Source organism: Leiobunum rupestre, chromosome 8 (assembly GCF_980474605.1).
Source record: "Leiobunum rupestre chromosome 8, qqLeiRupe1.1.hap1, whole genome shotgun sequence".
Classification (NCBI taxonomy): domain Eukaryota; kingdom Metazoa; phylum Arthropoda; class Arachnida; order Opiliones; family Sclerosomatidae; genus Leiobunum; species Leiobunum rupestre.
In genome coordinates, this window is record NC_143391.1 from 11,006,461 (window position 1) to 11,026,493 (window position 20,033).

Here is a 20,033-nt window from a genome sequence, read left to right on the forward strand (position 1 = left end):
ATTTTTCTATTGGTTATTTTTCTTGTTTTATTTCGTCTATCGAAAGTGTTGATAATGTGGGGTAGAATTCATTTCTACGATTTTTTATTTGCATTGATTTTTATCGGCTTCGTTGGGTTGTCGTCATGAGCCCACGCAGTTTTTATTAGTGCTTTAACTTATAGTTTTGGATTTCGCTTTATCTTCTGTTTTCCATATTAATTTGATGCTTTGAATATGGTGAAATATCGTTGAGTGCCGTGGCCAGTAGTTAATACGCTCAATGGCAAATTCTTCCGAGGAGAGGTATATTTTGGCCGGCTTGCCAACTTGTTTAATAGAGCACGCGTTTTTTCTGTTATTTGATTTTACACCGTGTTTACTTTCAATGTGTCGTTGTCAAAAATGAAATGACCAAAAGGGTATTTCATAATTTATACTAATTTAACCTAAATCAGCGAATTACAAACTAAATTTATTCGTGATAATAAACGATAATCCCGCTATTAAGGATGGGTATGTTAATTGAGTCGTAGTAGCTTGGTCAAACTCTGATAAACCTTTCATAATATGTTTAGTTTAGGGTCGAAACTAGGAGTCTTAATTCTTTAGGGTCCAGGGAGACTGAAAACTGTCGGCTTAGACGCTGGAATTAAGAGCGAATGTGGGCTTTCGTTGACGATTTGTTATCGATCTTTGGCGATATTGCCCTAAATGGGATTAGCGTGAATCTGGTCGGGAATATCATCTTGGCCGCGTACTCGTCGCTAGAAAGCGCTGGTGCGCGCCCGGAGTTCCAATTTCATTGACGCCGCATTCGAGTTTAAGCCTCGGTTCAAACTTAATGGAATTATATTATTAATGAGTTAGTCGGAAAGTCTAACGAGGAAGTCTCTCTTCGCTTAACAATGTATTCTAATCGGCTTCGTATAAAGCTCCAGATCATTTAGAAATTCCAATTTAACTCTCTTTTCGATCACTGCTCATTTGATATTAACAAATGCAAAATTTCAGTTACCCGGTGACTTTTACATAACGTTCTAGCAGAAGCTTATAATATGTTTCTTATAGATAAGTCTTCATTGTCCTATACTGCTAGTATTCATTTTCCTATACTGCTAGTATTCATTTTCCTATACTGCTAGTATTTATTTTCCTATACTGCTAGTATTTATTTTCCTATACTGCTAGTATTCGTTTTCCTATACTGCTAGTATTCATTTTCCTATACTGCTAGTCTTCCTTTTCCTATACTGCTAGTATTCATTTACCTATAGTGCTAATATTCATTTACCTATAGTGCTAATATTCATTTTCCTATACTGATAGTATTCATTTCACTATACTGCTAGTATTCATTTTCCTATACTGCTAGTATTCATTTTCCTATAGTGCTAGTGTAATTCACTTTGATATTTCGTAAGCTCCCGTATATCAAAATACGTTTCGGATTAAAAAATAATGTGGAGAAAATCTTCATTATATATTAAATTTTATAAAACTATAACGTAGCAAAAATGTGGTTAATAAATAAGTAACTATCCCTACTAAATGTAATTTTAAATTTAACATTTTATTTATTTCTTCTTTATATATTAAATTCTTTTAACTCTAGTATACTATATAACCTGCCGGCTTTTATCAGAGATATTAATTTGAAGACTGCTATAGCTTTTTACGTTCAATATAGGATTTGAAAAGTTGGTTTTACCATTTGACCTTTTAGATATAAGCTTAGCAACTTTCGTAAATACTTAATTTCATTCGGAACTACAGCCTTTGCTCGAATGAGCCCTGAATTTACGATCCCACTAAGATTCTCCGTACGGTGCTTTCATTAATATTTCAAGAAGCATATTACGTTTAAGGGTTTAAAGCATCCTCTTTCATGATATACGTCAACATAAACAATTCAATAACTATATCTTCGTACTTCTTTTCAATCGCCCTTTCCGCGGCTCATTATCTCGCGAGTGTATCCCTCCGCCGCAGCTTCTCGAGTTTGAAGACGCGATGATTGAAGCAGCTTTAAATGACCCTCAAGTATGCACGCGCGCGTGTAATTTATATTCAAACTGCGAGCGTATAGTAGCGAGCGGAAGCGCCGAGGTATACGATTTATAACTCCTCCGATGCGAATGATATAGCCCAATCTTCTAGGTGGTATACAGCTGCCGTACCTGATCATTTTCTTGGTAGTGTTTCGTTAATTCGACACTGTCTCCGTTTCTATTCGCGCTTTGTTCTCCCGGGAAATCTCCTTTCATTATGTCTTACTATTTTCGGTTTTCCATTTCGCTGGATTTCGAGTGAAGAAGCTTCCCCTTCCAGCAACTCCGCAACGAGTCCTTCCTACTTCCGCGCGCACCTGGGCCCCTCTTCTAAGACGAAGGACCAGTTCCGGATTGGCTCCGTTCGCGTATCCGTATTACAACCCCCGATAACGCCCCTTCTCCGACATAAACCGAAGCTACTTTGTCGAGATTAATCTTGACAAGCGAGCTCTCGTTGTTTGACTAAATTTCGAGCAATCTTCTTGGTCGAAATTACGTGATTCGGGTCGTTTTCGCGGTTTGCGGTCTGCCTCTGGATGTACGACACGCGTTTTCCAACATTAGCTCCGTAAGGAAAACGAGCCGTGTTAATTCATCGGCTTATTGCGTGTGAATTTTACGAGACAAGTTGAACCTCGTAAATTTAGGAATCGGGAAGGCGGCTATGGTGGTATAGTTAATTCCAGCGACTTACCGACTTTCGAAGCCTGAAAGCTGTTGTGAGGTCTGAGCACTTCGATCCTGGCTTTCAAGCGGGATTTCGGCAGGAGGGAATCGTCGGCGTTGATTCTGTCTATGGCTTCTCGGAAAGCGTCGACGACTTCGTTGTCTGAATTGTCGAATAATCCTCCTGCCAATATAAACAAAGGGAAATTGCGTTAGCTTTACATTGTTAGAAATAAAGGTTTTATTTTAGACCTCTAAAGTGATTAACACTTTTTACAATATTTAAGACCATTCAGGGCATTGCCACATAACATATTTAAACCTTCTGCTCTCCAATTTCAGTCCTTTGGTGGAGTGTAAAGTTCCTATTTTACACTTTTTAATCCATTTTACTGCATAAACAGTAAGAAGTTAGAACTTTTAAACTCTATTTTTAGTACTTTTAGGCCCTTATTTATTTCCATTTTTTAAATTATTTAATTCGGCTCAATATATTAAATATTAACATGGATAGATTAAGCTGAATTTTGCCCGGGGGCGGTAGTCGAATTGGCGTCCCTGAAGTCGTGGAACAAAGGAGGGTTGCAAAACGTAAATTATCATTTAAGTATTTCTGTATTCAATATAGATATAACCATAATTCTTTGGCGTCCCTATTTGGGTACGCGTATAGTTTGATTCAATTATTAATATTCCCTATATTTAAAATCTGTGAAAGTATTCAAAAAGGGAAAAACGTAGTACTTCAAATACTAGTCTCGAAATTGGAAATTTAATGGGTATTCAAAAGGATTAAATGTAAGAACATAACTTGTATATACCTTTACCAGAAAGACGGGAAAAGGTTAATCTTAGGGCTACTTCCCTTTCATTACCCCAAAAGGTATTGTATTAAACTAAAATAAATTATTCGACATTTTTTAGTAGTTAAAGTGTCGGTTGCACGAAATATTAGCTATGGCTAATTAATGATTCATTAGAAAGAGCAAACATTTTATAGCAAGTACAGAAAATTTCATCAAAATCGGTTAAGTGGTCTTTGAATTATTATAAAAAGAAGTTGAAATGGTGGAAATCGAGTTTTTCGGCGAATTTCCAGACTTCTAAAATTCTTCTCGGCACCCATGACGTCAGAAAATGCGAAGCGTATCATTGGCTAATTGTCTGTAATACATTTCTTTACATCTGGGATTAAAAGCAGGTTGATTTAACACCCAGGAAAAAGTCCTACGCAGTAGTAATTGAAATAGGCATACACAAGCCTACGTAGTAGAAAAACGATATGAAACCGAAGGCTCCTCGTAAATTCTTCTCAAAACGTCTAATATTCTGATTAAAAACCTCTGGTTTGAAAACTTCTACAAGTAAACAGAATCCCTCCACTTCAGTTCCTTCTATTTTAGGAATAAAACTACAGCTTTGATTTGCCCCAAATTGCTCGTGCTACGGAGGAGAGAAATTCGCGGAATATTTCAGGATTTTGGGGAGCGAAAAATGTCAGTTTCGGACTCAAAGTTATTACACTTAGGCTTGGAAATTTTTTTCGACAATGACAATTTTGGTAAGAGAACGTCCTGGGCTTCAAAACAAGCCCGCATTCATTCGTTTTTATTACTATCGATTTTTCGTGCAACCAACAATTTAAATGATTCGAAATAAATTAAAAGTCCAATTTTAGTCGTTCTATAAACCTTTATTTTTAACGGTGTTTTAATAATAATAATAATCAGCTAGTCTATTACCCAAGGCACCATCTTAGGCCTAAGTCATCAAGCAACTTTTGAAGCCATTAACGGGATATGGCGGTTCGTGGAAGCTATTACGAAGTTGGATAACGCAAATAATGTTTCGATTGAAAAAAACACGTTGAAATCTTCCATTTTAGTCTGAGTAATGGTTTGTTAAATGACGTAAGAATCCATCGATCCAGCGTACAAATTCGGATGCAAGACACATTCAGATGGAATCCTATTATTTTTGGACCAAATAATTTTGATCAAAAGCTGAATTTTATACATTGTAATCGGATGAATTATAACACATTTTCGATTGAATTCTGAATTAAAGTCGAATAGCTGCTAGCATAAATTCTTATGTCCTGTTCAACTTGTTTAAAAGTTCCACGCGCTCTTTAATATTTAAGCGTAAAAGACTCGCGCATTTTATTAATTTAGGGAACTCGCGCGAAATCGTTCGAGTCCGTTTACGCTAAAATATCAAGACACGCGTGGAACTTTTTAACAAGTTGAATAAGACATAGAGTTTCCTTTTGATTTTACAAACCCCTTTTGAAACAGGGGTAGCTAGGAGCAACAAACACAGCACCACACTCAAGGATAACGCAACCCGTCAAAAGTCATGCATTTTCATGTGTACAGTTTTCATTGGTTAGACGCTTTAGCGCCTGCTGCCGTCGAAAGGGGAAAATTGAGAAATTGTCTTCCTCCCCCACCCGTAAAACGTTCAGCGTAAAGGCTCGTCCAATGAAATTTGTACACAACCCTGCGTTAGCGTGTTTAAAGGCTAGCTGCGTTCTCCTTGTTTTTTTTTGCTCCTAGATGCTAGCTAGGAGCAACAAACACATAAGGAGAACGCAACCCGTCAAAATTCGTGCATTTTCCTGTGTACAGTTTTCATTGGTTAGACGCTTTAGAGCCTGCTGCCATCGAAAGGGGAAAATTAAGAAATTGTCTTCCTCCCCCACCTGTAAAACGTTCAGCGTAAAGGCTCGTGACGCTCATCCAATGAAATTTGTACACAACACTGCGTTCGCTTGTTTAAAGGCTAGCTGCTTTTTACTTGTGTTTGTTGCTCCTAGATTTTACATACATTTAAAAAAATGCTAGCGTCTATTTGTATCTGTCCAATTTTGGAATTTGATCTACAATTTTCGTAAGGGAAAGAAGCTTCTAAGACCAATTTTCCGCGATAATTGGTCTATAGGTCGACGTACCGTAATTAAATTTGCGCCACCTTCGAAACAAGGTTACTTACAGGGTAATTCTTTAAAAGTAATTACCCAATAAATACAATGAAGAAAGGCACAAAACCTTAAGTGAATGTCGGAAAAACCGTTCGTTATTTTCCTTTTTCAAATTGACGAAATTAAGAGTCGTTTTTGCGTTTCCCTCGGTTCTTTGTTAAGGGTTGCAATGATAAAGTAATAAAATAGAAGAGTAAAATAAAGGGGTGGCTGAATTTTAACTTCCAATTACGCGACAATCCCTCGTCTTTCATTTTTTTTCTGCCCGTCCTCTTTCTTTGATTTAATTTGTAAAAATTTCGCTTGGAAATCTAATTACCAGTTAGAAGTCTGTTCTAGACAAGCGCCACCCGATTCGCTCGCCTCGCTCCTTCTCTCGCATTATCTTTCCGTTTATTTTTTCGTCCCGAATTTCTTTCGCGACTAAATGAAATTTATACGGATATAGAGTAAAAGAATATTATTTTTCCATCAAGTGGGCGGAGTTGGATCGCTCTTATAAGGGCCGCCTCTTTATTCAGAGCCCTCTATGAGCCGTAACCTTATAAAGCTCCTTAATTGCTTCACGAAGGAATATTTTTATCTTAAAAGAACTCTAAGGAATAATACCCATAAGCGGAGCTGGCTGCGGCGGGCTTTCGCCCTTCGCTCAATTAGTTCCTATGTGTTTTTGCTATTACTAGATAGACGCGCGGTATCTATATAGGGGGAGCCACTTTTACCGTTTGAAGATAAACAGGCGACTGGCCAACCTATCGATCGGCGAAACCCGCTCCTACAGCGTCTCTCTCGCAGTGAAGGGTGTTTTTATTCCAGGCATGGTTTTCCTCGGATTTATAGGAAATAAGTTCATTTCCGGACAGGAAGAGTTACTAGAGATATTAAACTAAGGGTTGCGGCAGATATAGATTATATATAAATATATACGCCGGTCACATTGATTCCTGATCCCCTAATAATACGCCTCATATAAGGCCTTATATTACCGCGCCGCGAGTTGGCCTCCCCAGTCGCGCTGCTCCTTATATTGTTATTATTACCCTAGAAAAAGGAAAGATAGCATCTTGAAAGAAAAAAAGGAGAGATAAAAAATTTTTTCTCCTTTTTGGCCCCCGAGGAATTCTCTCGCTTTACTTCACTCGATTACCCCCGCTGAAAGATACTGACTATCCGCTTTCCATTTTATTATTTATAATAATATTATCTAAAATAACACCGTTGATAAGTCCAATTTGATTGAAGACCATTGGACCGAAATCCCATTCGTCCGAATGTACCATTCAACCGAATTCCAATCGACCGAAAACCGCGTTTTGCGCGGTTTTCATTCAATATACCGTTAGTGATACATATTAATATATCGTAGGTTACGTGACGATAGTATATCTAATTTGGACTAAACTATGTCTTAAATATTTATTATTTCGTACCGACGTGTATTTTTAGACCTTTTACCCTTGAAATTTGATATTTTCCGGGTTTAATTTTGGAAAATAACCTTGATAAGACCCGACGTGAAATAGTTGCCTACCATATCTAACCCAACCCAACCCAACCTAACCTAACCCAACCTGAACTAACCTAACCTAACTTAACCCAACCTGAACTAACCTACCCGAAATGAAACCGAACCAGATTTAAATTTCCCATTCAACTGAATCCCGCCATGTTGGGCTATAAACGAAAATACTTTTCGGTTCAATGGGATTCGGTCAAACGGGATTTGGTCCAATAGTATACAACCGTCCAATTTTCGCGGATAATAATTTATAATTTTGGTTTGCCTTTTATTTATTTTTTATTCTTACAATAGTTGAAATTTTTAAATTATAATACAATAAGTAGCTCACAAGGAGACATCCAGAAATTTAACCCACAGATTTGGTTCAAACTCGGGGGATCGGTAGACCTTCACGTAACTTGGAAAATCCTAAGGGGAATTTATTAAATGGGCAACCGATTTGCCATGGCAACGAAAAATGTTTTTGACAACAAAAAATTGAATATTTTCAAATTGAAAATCCAATGGGATTCTGACCCATTCTGTGAAAAATTTTAACAAATTTAAAAAAAAATTAAATACCAGGATTGAAAAAATAGATAAAAATTGACGAAGTAAAACAAAATTAATCAACTTTTGATCAATTTGAACAAAATGGGTGATAATGAACCAAAATGGCTAAAATTGGGAAAATGTGAGAGAAAATTTAAGTAGTACAAACATTGAAAAAATATTTCAAAATTGTTTTAAATAAATAATTTTTTCAAAATTGAAAAAAAATAATACTAAATTGAATTTTATTTTATCAAAAACAGTAAATTTGATCAAAAACGATTATAATTGATAGGAATTGATTGAAATAGATTATTTGTAGAATATCGGAATATTATATAGATAAATTAGTGTATTAAAAAAAAATATTTTGGTCAAGTTTGACCAAATTGATCAAAATAAATAACTTTTTTTCAAAAAACAGAATTTATGTATATATTAATACAATTTAACACAACTAGTAAATTTCAATTAATTCCTTCAGTGTTCATCAAAACTACTGCTTTTGATCAAATTGATACACATTTATTCAATATATTTTGGGATTTTTTTAAAATTTAGTCATTTTTTATAAAAAAAAATTATTTTAAATTTTGCCCATTTTGATCTATTAATTCACATTTTGATCATTGTTGACCAAATTGACCACAATATATTTTTAAATAAACCAATTTATCTATATTATATTTCGATATTTCACAAATAATCTATTTCAATCAATCTATAACTATAATCGTTTTTGATAAAAATAAATTAAAATTTATAAATTTTGCAATTTTGAAAAATTTATTAGTTTAAAACCATTTTGAAAGAATTTTTCATTGTTTGTACTTTTTTTAAATTTTCTCTCACATTTTTGCAATTTTAGCCATTTTGGTTCATTTTCACCCTTTTTGTTCCAATTGATCAAAACTTGATCAATTTTGATTTTTTTCGTCAAATTTTATTTATTTTTCTATTTTTGGCATTTTCAAAATTTTTAAGTTTGTTAAAAATTTTCACAGGGGGTTCTTGGAATCGGTCAGAATCCCATGTTATTTTCAATGGGAAAATTTCAATTTTTGTTTTCAAAAACATTTTTTGTTGCCATGGCAAAACGGTTGCCCCTTGAATAAATTCCCTTTAGGAAGTTTCAAGTTACATGAAGGTCTACCAATCCCCCGAGTTTGAACCAAATCGGTGGGATATCTCCTGTCAGTGTGCCGTATCGAAACATAAAGATTTCCAGTCAACGGAAAACCACCACGATGAATTATATTGCCATTGGATATCAGAAACTTTATTTAAAATCAAAACTACTTCATTCGCCTGAGGATGAAAATTCAAATAACCCCGGACAGAGATTGGGTATCCGTTTGAATGCTGCTACCTTTGGATTATCGAGATTACAAATTAACATAACTCGAGTAAAATCGTTCGTGAAAAATATAGAAGATACAAAAAACCTCAACCGATTTATCGTATCGGGTCGAGGGGTCCGACATTTGCAAATTTTGCGTACTGGATTTTGAGTCTTTAAGTGATTTTAGAAATCAGAAACTGCTTTTCGTGTTGATTTCTATTTTATTAGGTTGATTTCGCGATTTTGGAACTGATTTTCGCCCAGTTTTCCAAATTTCCGTGTTGATTTCTAAAATAATTTTTGAATAGAGGATACGGGATTGGTACGAATGTCAGACCTTTTAACTTCCGGTAATGGTATGAATTAAGCCTCTCCTATTGAAATATATATGAATTTCCGATTCATATATATTAACCCATTAGTTTTAGAAATTCGAAACATTTTTAAGGCTATATTTTCTATGGTTACAATATAGCCGCGTTCACACTTTGTCTTGATATCGATTCAAACAAAACGTTTCGAAGGGGTTGTGTGAACCAGGCTAAATCGTTTTACACCGATTCCAACCGTTTTCTACCGCAAGTCTAAGAGTGTGTGTTAGATTCTCGGGGGATTAATCGTGCAGTACAAATACTATACTTATAAAGATATATCTTGTGACGTAAGAGCAGCAACTTATTTTATTTTATTGAAAAATCAATGGTACATTTATTTATATTTAGCAAGAATGACTATAGCCGCGTTCACACTAGACACTTTGGAACCGTTTTAAAACGGTTTCGAAAGATCAAACTGTAAAATTTTGCTGTTGAATGTATTTAACGTATGGCCATTAATACAGTTGACACCGAAAATGTTCAATTTTATCTTTCGAAACCATTTAAAAACGGTTCCAAAGTGTCTAGTGTGAACGCGGGTTTAGTTAGATGTTTCCGTAAAATGAAACGATCAAAAATTAAAAGTAAAAAATGGTTTTAACCGCACCACGAGCTTAAGCTATTTCGTACTTTATTGGCACGCGCGTTTCGCACGTGGACTTCAAATTTCAAAATCTTTGTCGACTTGAGCGCGTGCTCTCTATCTTCAATAATTAGTGACGTAAAAAAACCTATTGGTGGGCATCATTATCTCTTTTCCTAAGACGTCAGTTTTAGTGAACCAATGAGATACCAGGCTGTTTAGATTTTTTAACGGGGGAAGGAGCATTGCAACCCGGCCACCTGAATTAAAGGCATTAGAAGTCCCTTGATCACTTAAGCCTAATTATTAGCCTTGGGTTTTCAAAATAACGGTCAAAAACGCCGCCGATCAGTTTAGTAAAATATTTTCGGCGGCGTAATCGTCGGCCATTTTCGGTATGGAGATACAGGCCGGAAGGCAGGCAAGGCTGCCAGATTTCGATAGACCGAAAACGGCCAACTCTCTCAAATGTTTTCGTATTCAAAACGAAAATTTTGCGGCGTAGCTATCGACTAAGACTATCTGATAAAATGAGGACTTTTCGAGCACGTGGGGATTGGGAGCAACATTGAAAACTGTCTCCACATAATCATTATCCTTGAATTTTTTTTTTTTTTGAGTTATGGCTTTATAATATTTAAAAAGTTTTTCTTAAGATGAAAGTGACAAGATACTTCATGACTAAAAGCTGTTTATTTATTTAAATTTAATAAAATAATAAATTTAATAAATGAAGTTACATTTTTATTTAAATTTTAATAAATAAACAACTTTTAGTCATGAATTATCTTGTCACTTTCATCTTAAGAAAAACTTTTTAAATAATCATTATCCCTAAGTAGAAATTAATACATTCTTACATCTACTAAAAATCACTTTTCTCGCGCTATAAAACGTATCTCAGGCTCTCAAGTAACTGTTACAATTAATTAGTTTCTAAGGGACAAATTTTTTACCCAATAAAATATCGTCAAACATGATAGGAAATATAATGCGTAATATTAGAAAAAAATATTTCTTCGTACGTGGTGATGCGGTCATTTATTTCTTTATCCCCACGAGACTTTCGGAATTTGTTAGAAATCTAATTTGTATTGGTGAGAGAGCCCACGCCTGTTCACCACCTCATTATTCACCGTTTCGGAGTTGAATAGTCAGCGCGGTAAGATAGGATTTTTATACTCCCTACCAAATGAGATGTTTTCGTTATACGAGGTTCGCAGGGTGCTCCCCCTGCATATCCGTAAAAGCGAAGGGTATAACAAGGATCCGTGAAAGAACATCCAATATGATGGCTCTTAGGATCGAATTGATCTTTGGGACAGTGAAAAGACATCTTTACAGACGGGTGAGAGGCAGAATCAGGGTGGGTTGCGGGGGTAAAGGGGGAAAGCATTTAATAGGAAGATGTTTTCGCCTTTTGATATACGTATATATAAAATACAGTGCTAGTCACAAATTCCGTCGCAGCAGCCATACGGTATAAGTGACGAGTCGCGTGAGCCACGGGCTAAAGAACCTTTCGGAAGTGACAAAACTTCCATCCGTATCAAACTTATCGCCCACGTACGCAACTGGACTATACGCGCGGGTGATATTGCTTCGAAACCACGATCAGAAGTTGCTGGGATCGACGAGTTTAATACGTACAAATTCGCTTCCCTGCAAAATCTCCCCCTAGATATCTCTTTTTTACTTCGCCCAGCCAAATATTTTGCAATGGAAAATATTTGGACGAGCGCCAGATGTATTTTAACAGGAGAGGTGAAATAGCGGATCTCCCGCTTTAGGCGCGCTGGGGTGTATGCCCTCGTAAAAGTCTATCTTTCGTTTCGTTCGTTGTTGTAGCCGGCGAGCCTCCATCCCATCCCTGTTTGCATCCCGACTGCTTCTTTCCTCGTATCTCTCTCCCTGTAGCCGCCCCTTCTCCGCAAAGTTGACTCTTTTATGTCGGTGTACCTTCGAAAGAAGGCATAATACCCCGCTCTACGAGTGACATCGTTATTTTCTAAAAGTTTTCCTAGATCCCCCGCCGTCTCTACGTCTTTTTCAAAAGTTAACGTCTGTTAAAGTTAAGCCTGGCTGAGCTTCTAGAAATGCAAAAAAGAAGGAGAAATAGGGCTTTCCCTTAACTAGGAAGCCCTCGTCTTCCGTCGCATTGCTGAAAGGGGCTCCTTCCACCGTCACAATCGACAAACTTTTTCTCCTTTGATGTTTCGTTGTCCCGTCAAAGGACAGCGAAATTCAATTCCCGGTGAATTTTGGCCGTATATATAAGATACCTTCATTATTATAGTCGACTTCATTCAATTATACAAAGACGGAGCATTGTGAACGACCCGCTCTGCTATCAGCGGAAAAGAGAATCTCTTCTTCCTCTCTGACCCCAATCCTTCGCCATTTTGATTTTACTTCTTCAGACTGTAATTAATTACCTGCCGGTGTAATCTTTCAACCCGAACTTGACAATGGTCCAACAGATTTATAATTAAATTATCTCACGAAAAACCTCGTTTTTAATTGAAAATAATAAAAAATATTTAAATATAGTGTTGTAAGTTGGAAAATTTTACGTATTTTTCCGCAAAAGAAACATTCCATGATTAGTCTAATATATTGTTTGCAAATTGAAATAAAGCGGCATTTTCGGATCTAAATGTAAAACTAAACCTCTAGACTAGTTTAAACTGATTAACAATGTAACACTATTAAAGTTTTGTAGTACGTTTACTGATATTAGACAATTTATATCGATAAATAGTTAAAAACATTAAAAACCCCTAAAAAGTAATTTATGTTTAAATTTTTTACTTTTCCGATTTGTGGAAAGTTTTCCGCATTTTATTTTTCCTGAAAATTAACAACACTAATTAAATATAAATTTTTAAAATTTTAAGATACATTAGACCCGATTGAATATGGCGGCACAACGTTTTAAATTATGACATAATAATTATTAGCTAGGCTAATACCCAAAGCACCATTAATCCAGGTGGCCGGGTTACAATGCGCAGGAGGGTGGTGGCAAGCACTTCATGCCACGCGAGCCAACAGCTCCCTACACCAACTATTACCGTTAACCTATACAAGTTTTTATGGAAGGGGAAACCGAAGAACTCGTGGGAAAATCCCTTAAATCAGTGAGGAGAGAACTTGCAAACTTAACGCGGAAGGAGTTGTTACGAGTTTTCACCCAGTGCCACAAGCTGGGATTGAACCCGGCTCTTCTTCCTGCAAGGTGAAAGTGCTAACCACTCGCCACCCCACTGGGCCATTCAAAATGGCGCGTTAACGCGCACCTTTTCCAGAAATTATCTACTTTATTGGGAATTCACAAATTGAATAGGCTAACTTCTCTTACCCGCAGTGCGAACGGAGCTTTGGCCTTTCATTGTTCGGATGTAAATCTTTCTCAAACTTTTCGACGCTACAAATGAGACTATACCGCGGGTAATATTATTCAAACAAACTTAGCTGGATTTAACTCTGACAGGTTGAATAAAATGGCGACTCTTTTGTATGAAAATCCTTTCGGGACGGTTTTATCATATTTTGTCCTTTTATTGTCTAGGTATACTAAAGCTAGATTTTTCCTTCACCTCTTTTTTACAGCTTGGTCTCGATAGATGCCCCGCTAGCGGGAACATTTGGACATCATCGTTACCTCTCCCTAAAGCTCCTTTCTCTCCTTTCGCCACTTTTTTGCATCGCCATTCGCGCAACAGCGTTGAAAAAAATAAACGCCAGAGATGGAGAAGTTTGTTAATGAATAATCTCATTTAGGCCTAGGCTTGAACAATTCAGCCCACACGTTTTTATTTAATAACTCTAGGTGTAATAAGGAGCATTAATCAGTTTTTATTTTCTGGCGTTAGAGCGTTTGCCCGTTTAACGGCTCTCCTTATGAAACAAAAAGGTTTCCATTCGTAAGCCTATTTCGATGCGAGACCATCTTTAATTTAATTCAAACTGTTTTTACGAGCTCCTTTTTCACAGAGTCGCTTTTGGCAACGTTTTAGACTCGTCGTAAGTGAGGAACTTCATATTATATTATCCAACAAATTTCCTTGGAATAGCGTTTTGTTTCCATCGTTAGAGTCTCTTCCCTTTTGCCCCGAAGCTAAAAATAGCAAATGTTTCGCGATTTTTTTGTATGAAGAACGATTTTTATTTTTAGTTTTCTTCAGCTGGCGCCATTAAAATTCGACGACCCCAGCGGTACTACCTCCTGTGGTGAGGTCACTGCAATTTATATTGTAAATAATAGTACTCAACTAATGTTTTATTCTTTATTGCTTAATTTATTTTAATATAACTATTACGTCAAATGTAATAAATTCCCTTGTAAGATCATGTTTAATGACGTATAACCCGAGTATTTAAAACCCCGCAAAAACGAGCGGATTGAAAATAATAAACTAGTTCGTTTGATAGATATCAGAATGACTTTTTTTGGTGAACCTATTTTGAAATTATTTTATTCACCGCGAGATGATGTGAACAGGCGTGGGAAAAGGAAGAAGTTACTAGTTTACAAGATTATATTATAAGTGTATAGAGCGGTGTAAGTCTAGGCTCGGGTGGAATTCGACGGGGGAGTTGAAAAGGAGAGCCCCTGTTTTAAAGGAAATCTGACGAATTCGCAGAGTCGTCCACCAGCTGGTCACACGTCTCTCCACCTTTTGCTACGTTAATTATGAAATGTACTTTTAAATTTCTCAATTATGTCGCAAAATATTCACGCTTATTGTCGTCATAGTCTAGAATAATTTAGTTTCGTCTATTACCGTCGCGTATTAAGCCACCACCAGTGTTAGTAATTAAGAAATTGAGCCCCGGGTCGTTGATTAATTGGCATAAACTTTACGTCATACGTCTTAATTACGGAACGAGCATAAATTAAACTGGGCTAAAATTTAATCCCGCGTTATACGGTACGTAAACTTCACTTTATTACACTCTAATTAGAGATAATTTTAGCTTTTATGATCCCGCTTAATGCCAATGTTTTCGTTCATCGCGAGGTCTGATGATATCGAAGGAAATTAATTATTTTAATGGCTTTTGTCCGAGTCACACGGTCCTCCTCCCGCTATAGAACGACACCAATTTTTATCGTGGAATTTCGGTGGGCTCTCCCTTTAATTAAAATTGGGGGTATTTTGACACCAACAGCACCCCCTGCTTAGAAGACAAATTGGAGGATTACTTTTGAATACTAATAAACTAGTTAATTTCAAATTTTCTAGATGAACAAAAATAACTATGCTGTTTTTATTTTGAGAGTAAATCTAACCACATCTTGTAGGTATTTGAGTAAAGGGAAAGAGACGGTAAAGTTTGTTCAAGATATATTTCGCGTGCCTGTAAAAGAGTAAACTTTACCCACCCTTCTGTTTATTGTACTGCTATCAACATTAACGGGCAGATGTGAACGTTGAAATTTTCAGTTGGGCTTAGGTTAAATTAATTTTAAAAATGGTTAAATTTAATAAAACTTAAATGTTCCTGTTAAACCGTAATTATTTTTGTCATCTTTTCCCATTACAAATAACTATTTATACAATAACTTTTTATTTCTATTTTCTACTCTTTCATTTGCTAGCTAGATCCAATTAGCGCGAAATAATTAGACCGGAGATAGTGTACCGATGATTTCATCTCAGAAGTTCGTCAATCCTTTCACATCCTCGCCATATCAAAGGAGTTTTAGCGCCCTTACTAAATTTTAAGTGAGTTTCTCACTTTTAATTAATGTTATTCGTAATAATTTCCAAAATACCACTTCCAAGTTATGATGATAATAAATTGCGCGTTGTCAAAGTTGAATATTTAGTGAACTACATTACCCGGGAATAATTTTTCTCAACGGGTCTAATTGCATTCGCTTGGTCACCTTATGTCTCACCTTAGACGCTCTGCATTGCTACAAAAAATTATGATTAACATTTGTTATGGTCACAAAATTCGTAATAGAACAACGCAACAAATCGCTACCTTAGAGAAAATTTAAACAATTGGAGATACGTCAACAAATCGCTACCTTAGAGAAAAATATGGCATATTTATTCGAAAAAAAGGGTACTTTAAATTTAGATAGAGGCTGTTCAGAAATAACTAACTGAGGTCTACTTAATTTTTAAAATTATATTTGTATTGTAGTATTTATTCCATTTGGTATCAGTTTTGTTTCACGTTCTTCCTTTTATTGTCACACATGTGCCTCACGCGACATGCTTTAAAATCTCGTGTTTTTAAATTTATATTGATAAAGGGCCACGGCTCGAAACGTCTCCAAATAATAAATTTATACCGTGTGATCTTCTCCAGTTTCATTATTTTCTTAATATACTATACCATGGTAATTAATAAGTTCAATATCTAATTCGAGATACTTCAACAAATCGCTACCTTAGAGAAAAATTCAAACAATTTTAGATACGTGACTTTTTAAATAGAAATTTTAAATAAAAATCGACTATTTTTACATAAAGCTGACTCTTAACTTAATTTTTAACATTTGTAATTTATTTTATTAATTTTTCCTTGTTGTTATTATCGAGAGATATAATCAATATATAATATGGTAGGGTTTTGGCTCCCAGATAAAGAAATTCGGTGCTGAAGCCTTAAAAAGAATTGTAATTACACTGCATAAAGTAGGTCAAAATGGAATAAATAATATACATGGCTACATTGTGGTTTCGTTTTCAATTTCGAGGCTGACTAAATTTTAGCAGGTAAGTAATATGAATTCTTAAGTCGATGAGGTATGGAAGTTTCATTTCTCGTTTAATTTTTAATTTTAGCTCAGGAAAGATTCAACTTTTTACCCCCAAAAGAAATTGGTATTGAAATAAATTGAAGCTTCGCGGAGTGGTTCCCACACGCTGGTGTGGCCTTCAAGCACGTCTTCATTAAAATGGCCGTTCTGAAAATTAAATTTCTTCAGAATCCGAATATTAAGTATAAAGAAGGAAAAACTCATACGTAAAAAACTAAAAAAACTAATGAAATGGAATTTGAAATGTAATCGTAGAAATTATTTACGCAAGTTAACAGAGTTTTCTTTTACCTTTTTCCCATCGTTAAATATCCCATGTTCAATGCCAGCATTGTAATGACACCGAGATCAATTTTTATTTTCCTCTAGTTGGGAATTTTACTTAGAGATGACGCTGTTATAGAATTTAAAATAATAATAACCATAAAACATATACGTAATAATATCTATTTCTTACGGAAAACTCAATAAATCTTAAAAACTTTGAAATATATACAATTACAACGTGATAGGTACAGCATCAACGTTGGGACACAACGTTTCGGATTTTGAAAAATCCTTTGTCAAAACATATACGTTTTAATGACTGTGTCAAAACATGAAACTAAATTTTATTTTTTGTTGACAGTTTCTGAATGCGTTTCCAGAATATTTTTACGAATATGTGTTTGAGGATTGATGCCGCGTAGTTTCCTCGAGAAAGCGGAACGGATGCGTAAGAATGGTAACGGTGAAGGAATTCTTAATCCGTGGGTATTTCCGTTACCGGGATCATACTAGCTACTGAATCGGAGAAGGGTGATCTTTTGTTTGAGTACTACCGCAATTGCCCGGAAATAAGTACTAACGGGAAAATCCGGATATCCCTTTCTTGAAAATCCAGGGCCGTTTATTTCCGGGCATTAATGCTATAGACCTTATCTACTCTACTTCGTGTCGGGCGTTGGTCGTATTCTTCGAATTTCATGATAATGCAATCGGGTTAATATTAATTCATTATTTGATTATATCGCTATGTTATTCTTAAAATGTTAATTTTTTACTCATTGAAAAATGGAAATAACAAAACCAAATTTTGTATAGCGACTGAGGAGAGACCAAGGTCCGAAATTTTTCGCTTATTTTATAATAAAATATTTTGAAATTCACAAAGTAGCGGTTCTTTTAATTAAATATACCTTTAAAAGTTAAACATGTACTTTTATTCCAGGTTAAAAATGGGAAAGTGGTGAAATAAATGTATAATTTCAAATTTTGTTTGCGCATTTTTGAAGAAATTCGGCATTAACATGAAGGAAAACGAATTTCACTGTTATTTGGTGTCTGGGATGTATTTCAATATACACAAATTGAGGAAATTTTCAAAATCGACTGTCTTATTTGGCTTTCAAATGGTGAAAGTGGCTTTCCACTATTTCCTCACTAAATCTATAGTTTCGTCACTAGGGTTCGCAACGCTTTCGCAACTGCATTATAATAAATCTTATAGTGTACACCGATTCAAAATATGTGAAAAATACATTGAGAATTAATATCGTAAAATGGCTCTCGGCACATAGTGAGTAGTCAGTGTAACGATGTATGCCTTCGGTTTCCCCTTTCGATAAAATCTTGTAGAGGTTAACGGTTATAGTAAGTGTAGGGAGCTGTTGACTCGCGTGGAATGAAGGGTTTACCACCATCCTCCTACGCGCTGTATCCCGACCTCCTGATTTAATTGCTTTAAAAGTCGCTAGATAACTTGCGACTAATGTGCCTTGGGTATTAACCTACCTGATTATTATTTTTAAATGATTGAACCTTATCAAAAATGTTTACGGTAAAGATAATGTTGTATGACGTGACAGGATCACGTAAATATTCACGGTAGAAATTCTGTTCCGCGTATTGAAAAGGAAATGAGACTCACCGACTTTGATGACCTCGGGTAATCCCAACACGGAAACGTAACTGGTCAAGGCGACCAACGTCCAAATTAAAGGGAATCTCATTTTCCAGTTGATTTCGCGTAACGCGGGTGCTTCTCTCGCGGGGATTCGGAAGAAATTTCTTTCTCAGACTCTCTCAGTAAGAATCGTCGGCCATCTCTTCTCGCTCCAGCAAATCCTTAATAGCACTCGCGAATGTAATCCTTACAGCCCACGAAACCGAGTGCGAAGTTGCCGTCTCTAGATCTGGAAACTTTTTCCTCGATTGATTTATCGGAGTTTCGGCTCGCAATTCGCGCCTAGACAAATATTTCCCCCTTTTTTACTCGGTTTTTTGAGGAATCGCCCTCCTGGTTTTCTATCAGAAATTCTCCTCCTCTTCTTTACATTGTGTATTGTTTCTTTTTAAAGTCAAGTCTGTAAGCCGTATCTTTTATCTTTGTCCAGTTTGGTAGGCGGGCGGGGGGTGGGCTCGAATTACAGTTGGCCTGAAACGTTTTCCGGAACAAGAAATCGCGTCTTTCTCCAGAAGTGCCTCGGAAAATGCGACGTAGACTCCGCGCGCTGATGTCTCTTTTTTACCCGAGTTTCCCTTTCTGTCTCGACGCCAAACCTCCTCCCGGACCGAAAGATGCTGGATTCGGGATGGCAGGGTGACGCGACTAGAGAAGAAAAATACCGTTGACGAACTTTCCCGAGGAACTAAGTTCGGGATCCAAAATTAGAGAGAACCCAGGGTGTTATATATAGATAGCCGTGTTTGCCTCGGGAAGCGGCTAAAGAGGAAACGTCCCGTTGAGAGTGGGTGACTTACGGATATATGAAAGGCGCGCTGGGAGAAAGAAAAAGTATTTTCTTCGCGTTCCCCCTTAGTTCCTTATAATATTCGCTATTTATATATAAGGATCGCTGTTTTCTTGACGCATTACGCAGTTTCCACGCATTTCGTGGGCGTTTAATTGCGAAACCGCCATTTTCCCTTCGCTGTTTCCCGCTTTGCGTTTACAAATTTTCTACTGGAGTGAGCCCCCTCACGCTTTGGTAAATGCCGCGTTGGAACGGGCGTATCAGGACTGAGTCGACGACCGTTTTGCATCTATGACGGCTGTCTCCATTAGTTAAATTAATATTTACCCGTGGAAAACGTACGGGGAGGTTCCCAACCCAGTTAATTCTATCCTGGCAGTATTAATTGAAATTTCTTCATGTTGTAAAGTCTTCGCTTCTTTCTAGAAAGCGACTTTCGCCGCCACGCTTGACAATCATTGTTTCTATTTAAAGCCG

The 20,033-nt window shown here is 36.3% G+C and overlaps 1 protein-coding gene across 1 annotated transcript in view; it reads right to left on the reverse strand.

Annotated features, from left to right (window-relative positions):
• LOC149932375 (glutamate receptor ionotropic, kainate 2-like) overlaps positions 1–19,440 on the reverse strand; it is a 35,347-nt gene extending 15,907 nt beyond the window's left edge. Inside the window, exons 1-2 of the mRNA XM_090157521.1 lie at positions 18,731–19,440; positions 2,728–2,883 (exon numbers count right to left, since the gene is read on the reverse strand). Of these exons, the coding sequence (XP_090013647.1) occupies positions 2,728–2,883; positions 18,731–18,812 (238 nt within the window). The 5' untranslated portion in view covers positions 18,813–19,440. The remainder of the gene's footprint in view (positions 1–2,727; positions 2,884–18,730) is intronic.
• Positions 19,441–20,033: the final 593 nt, after the last annotated feature.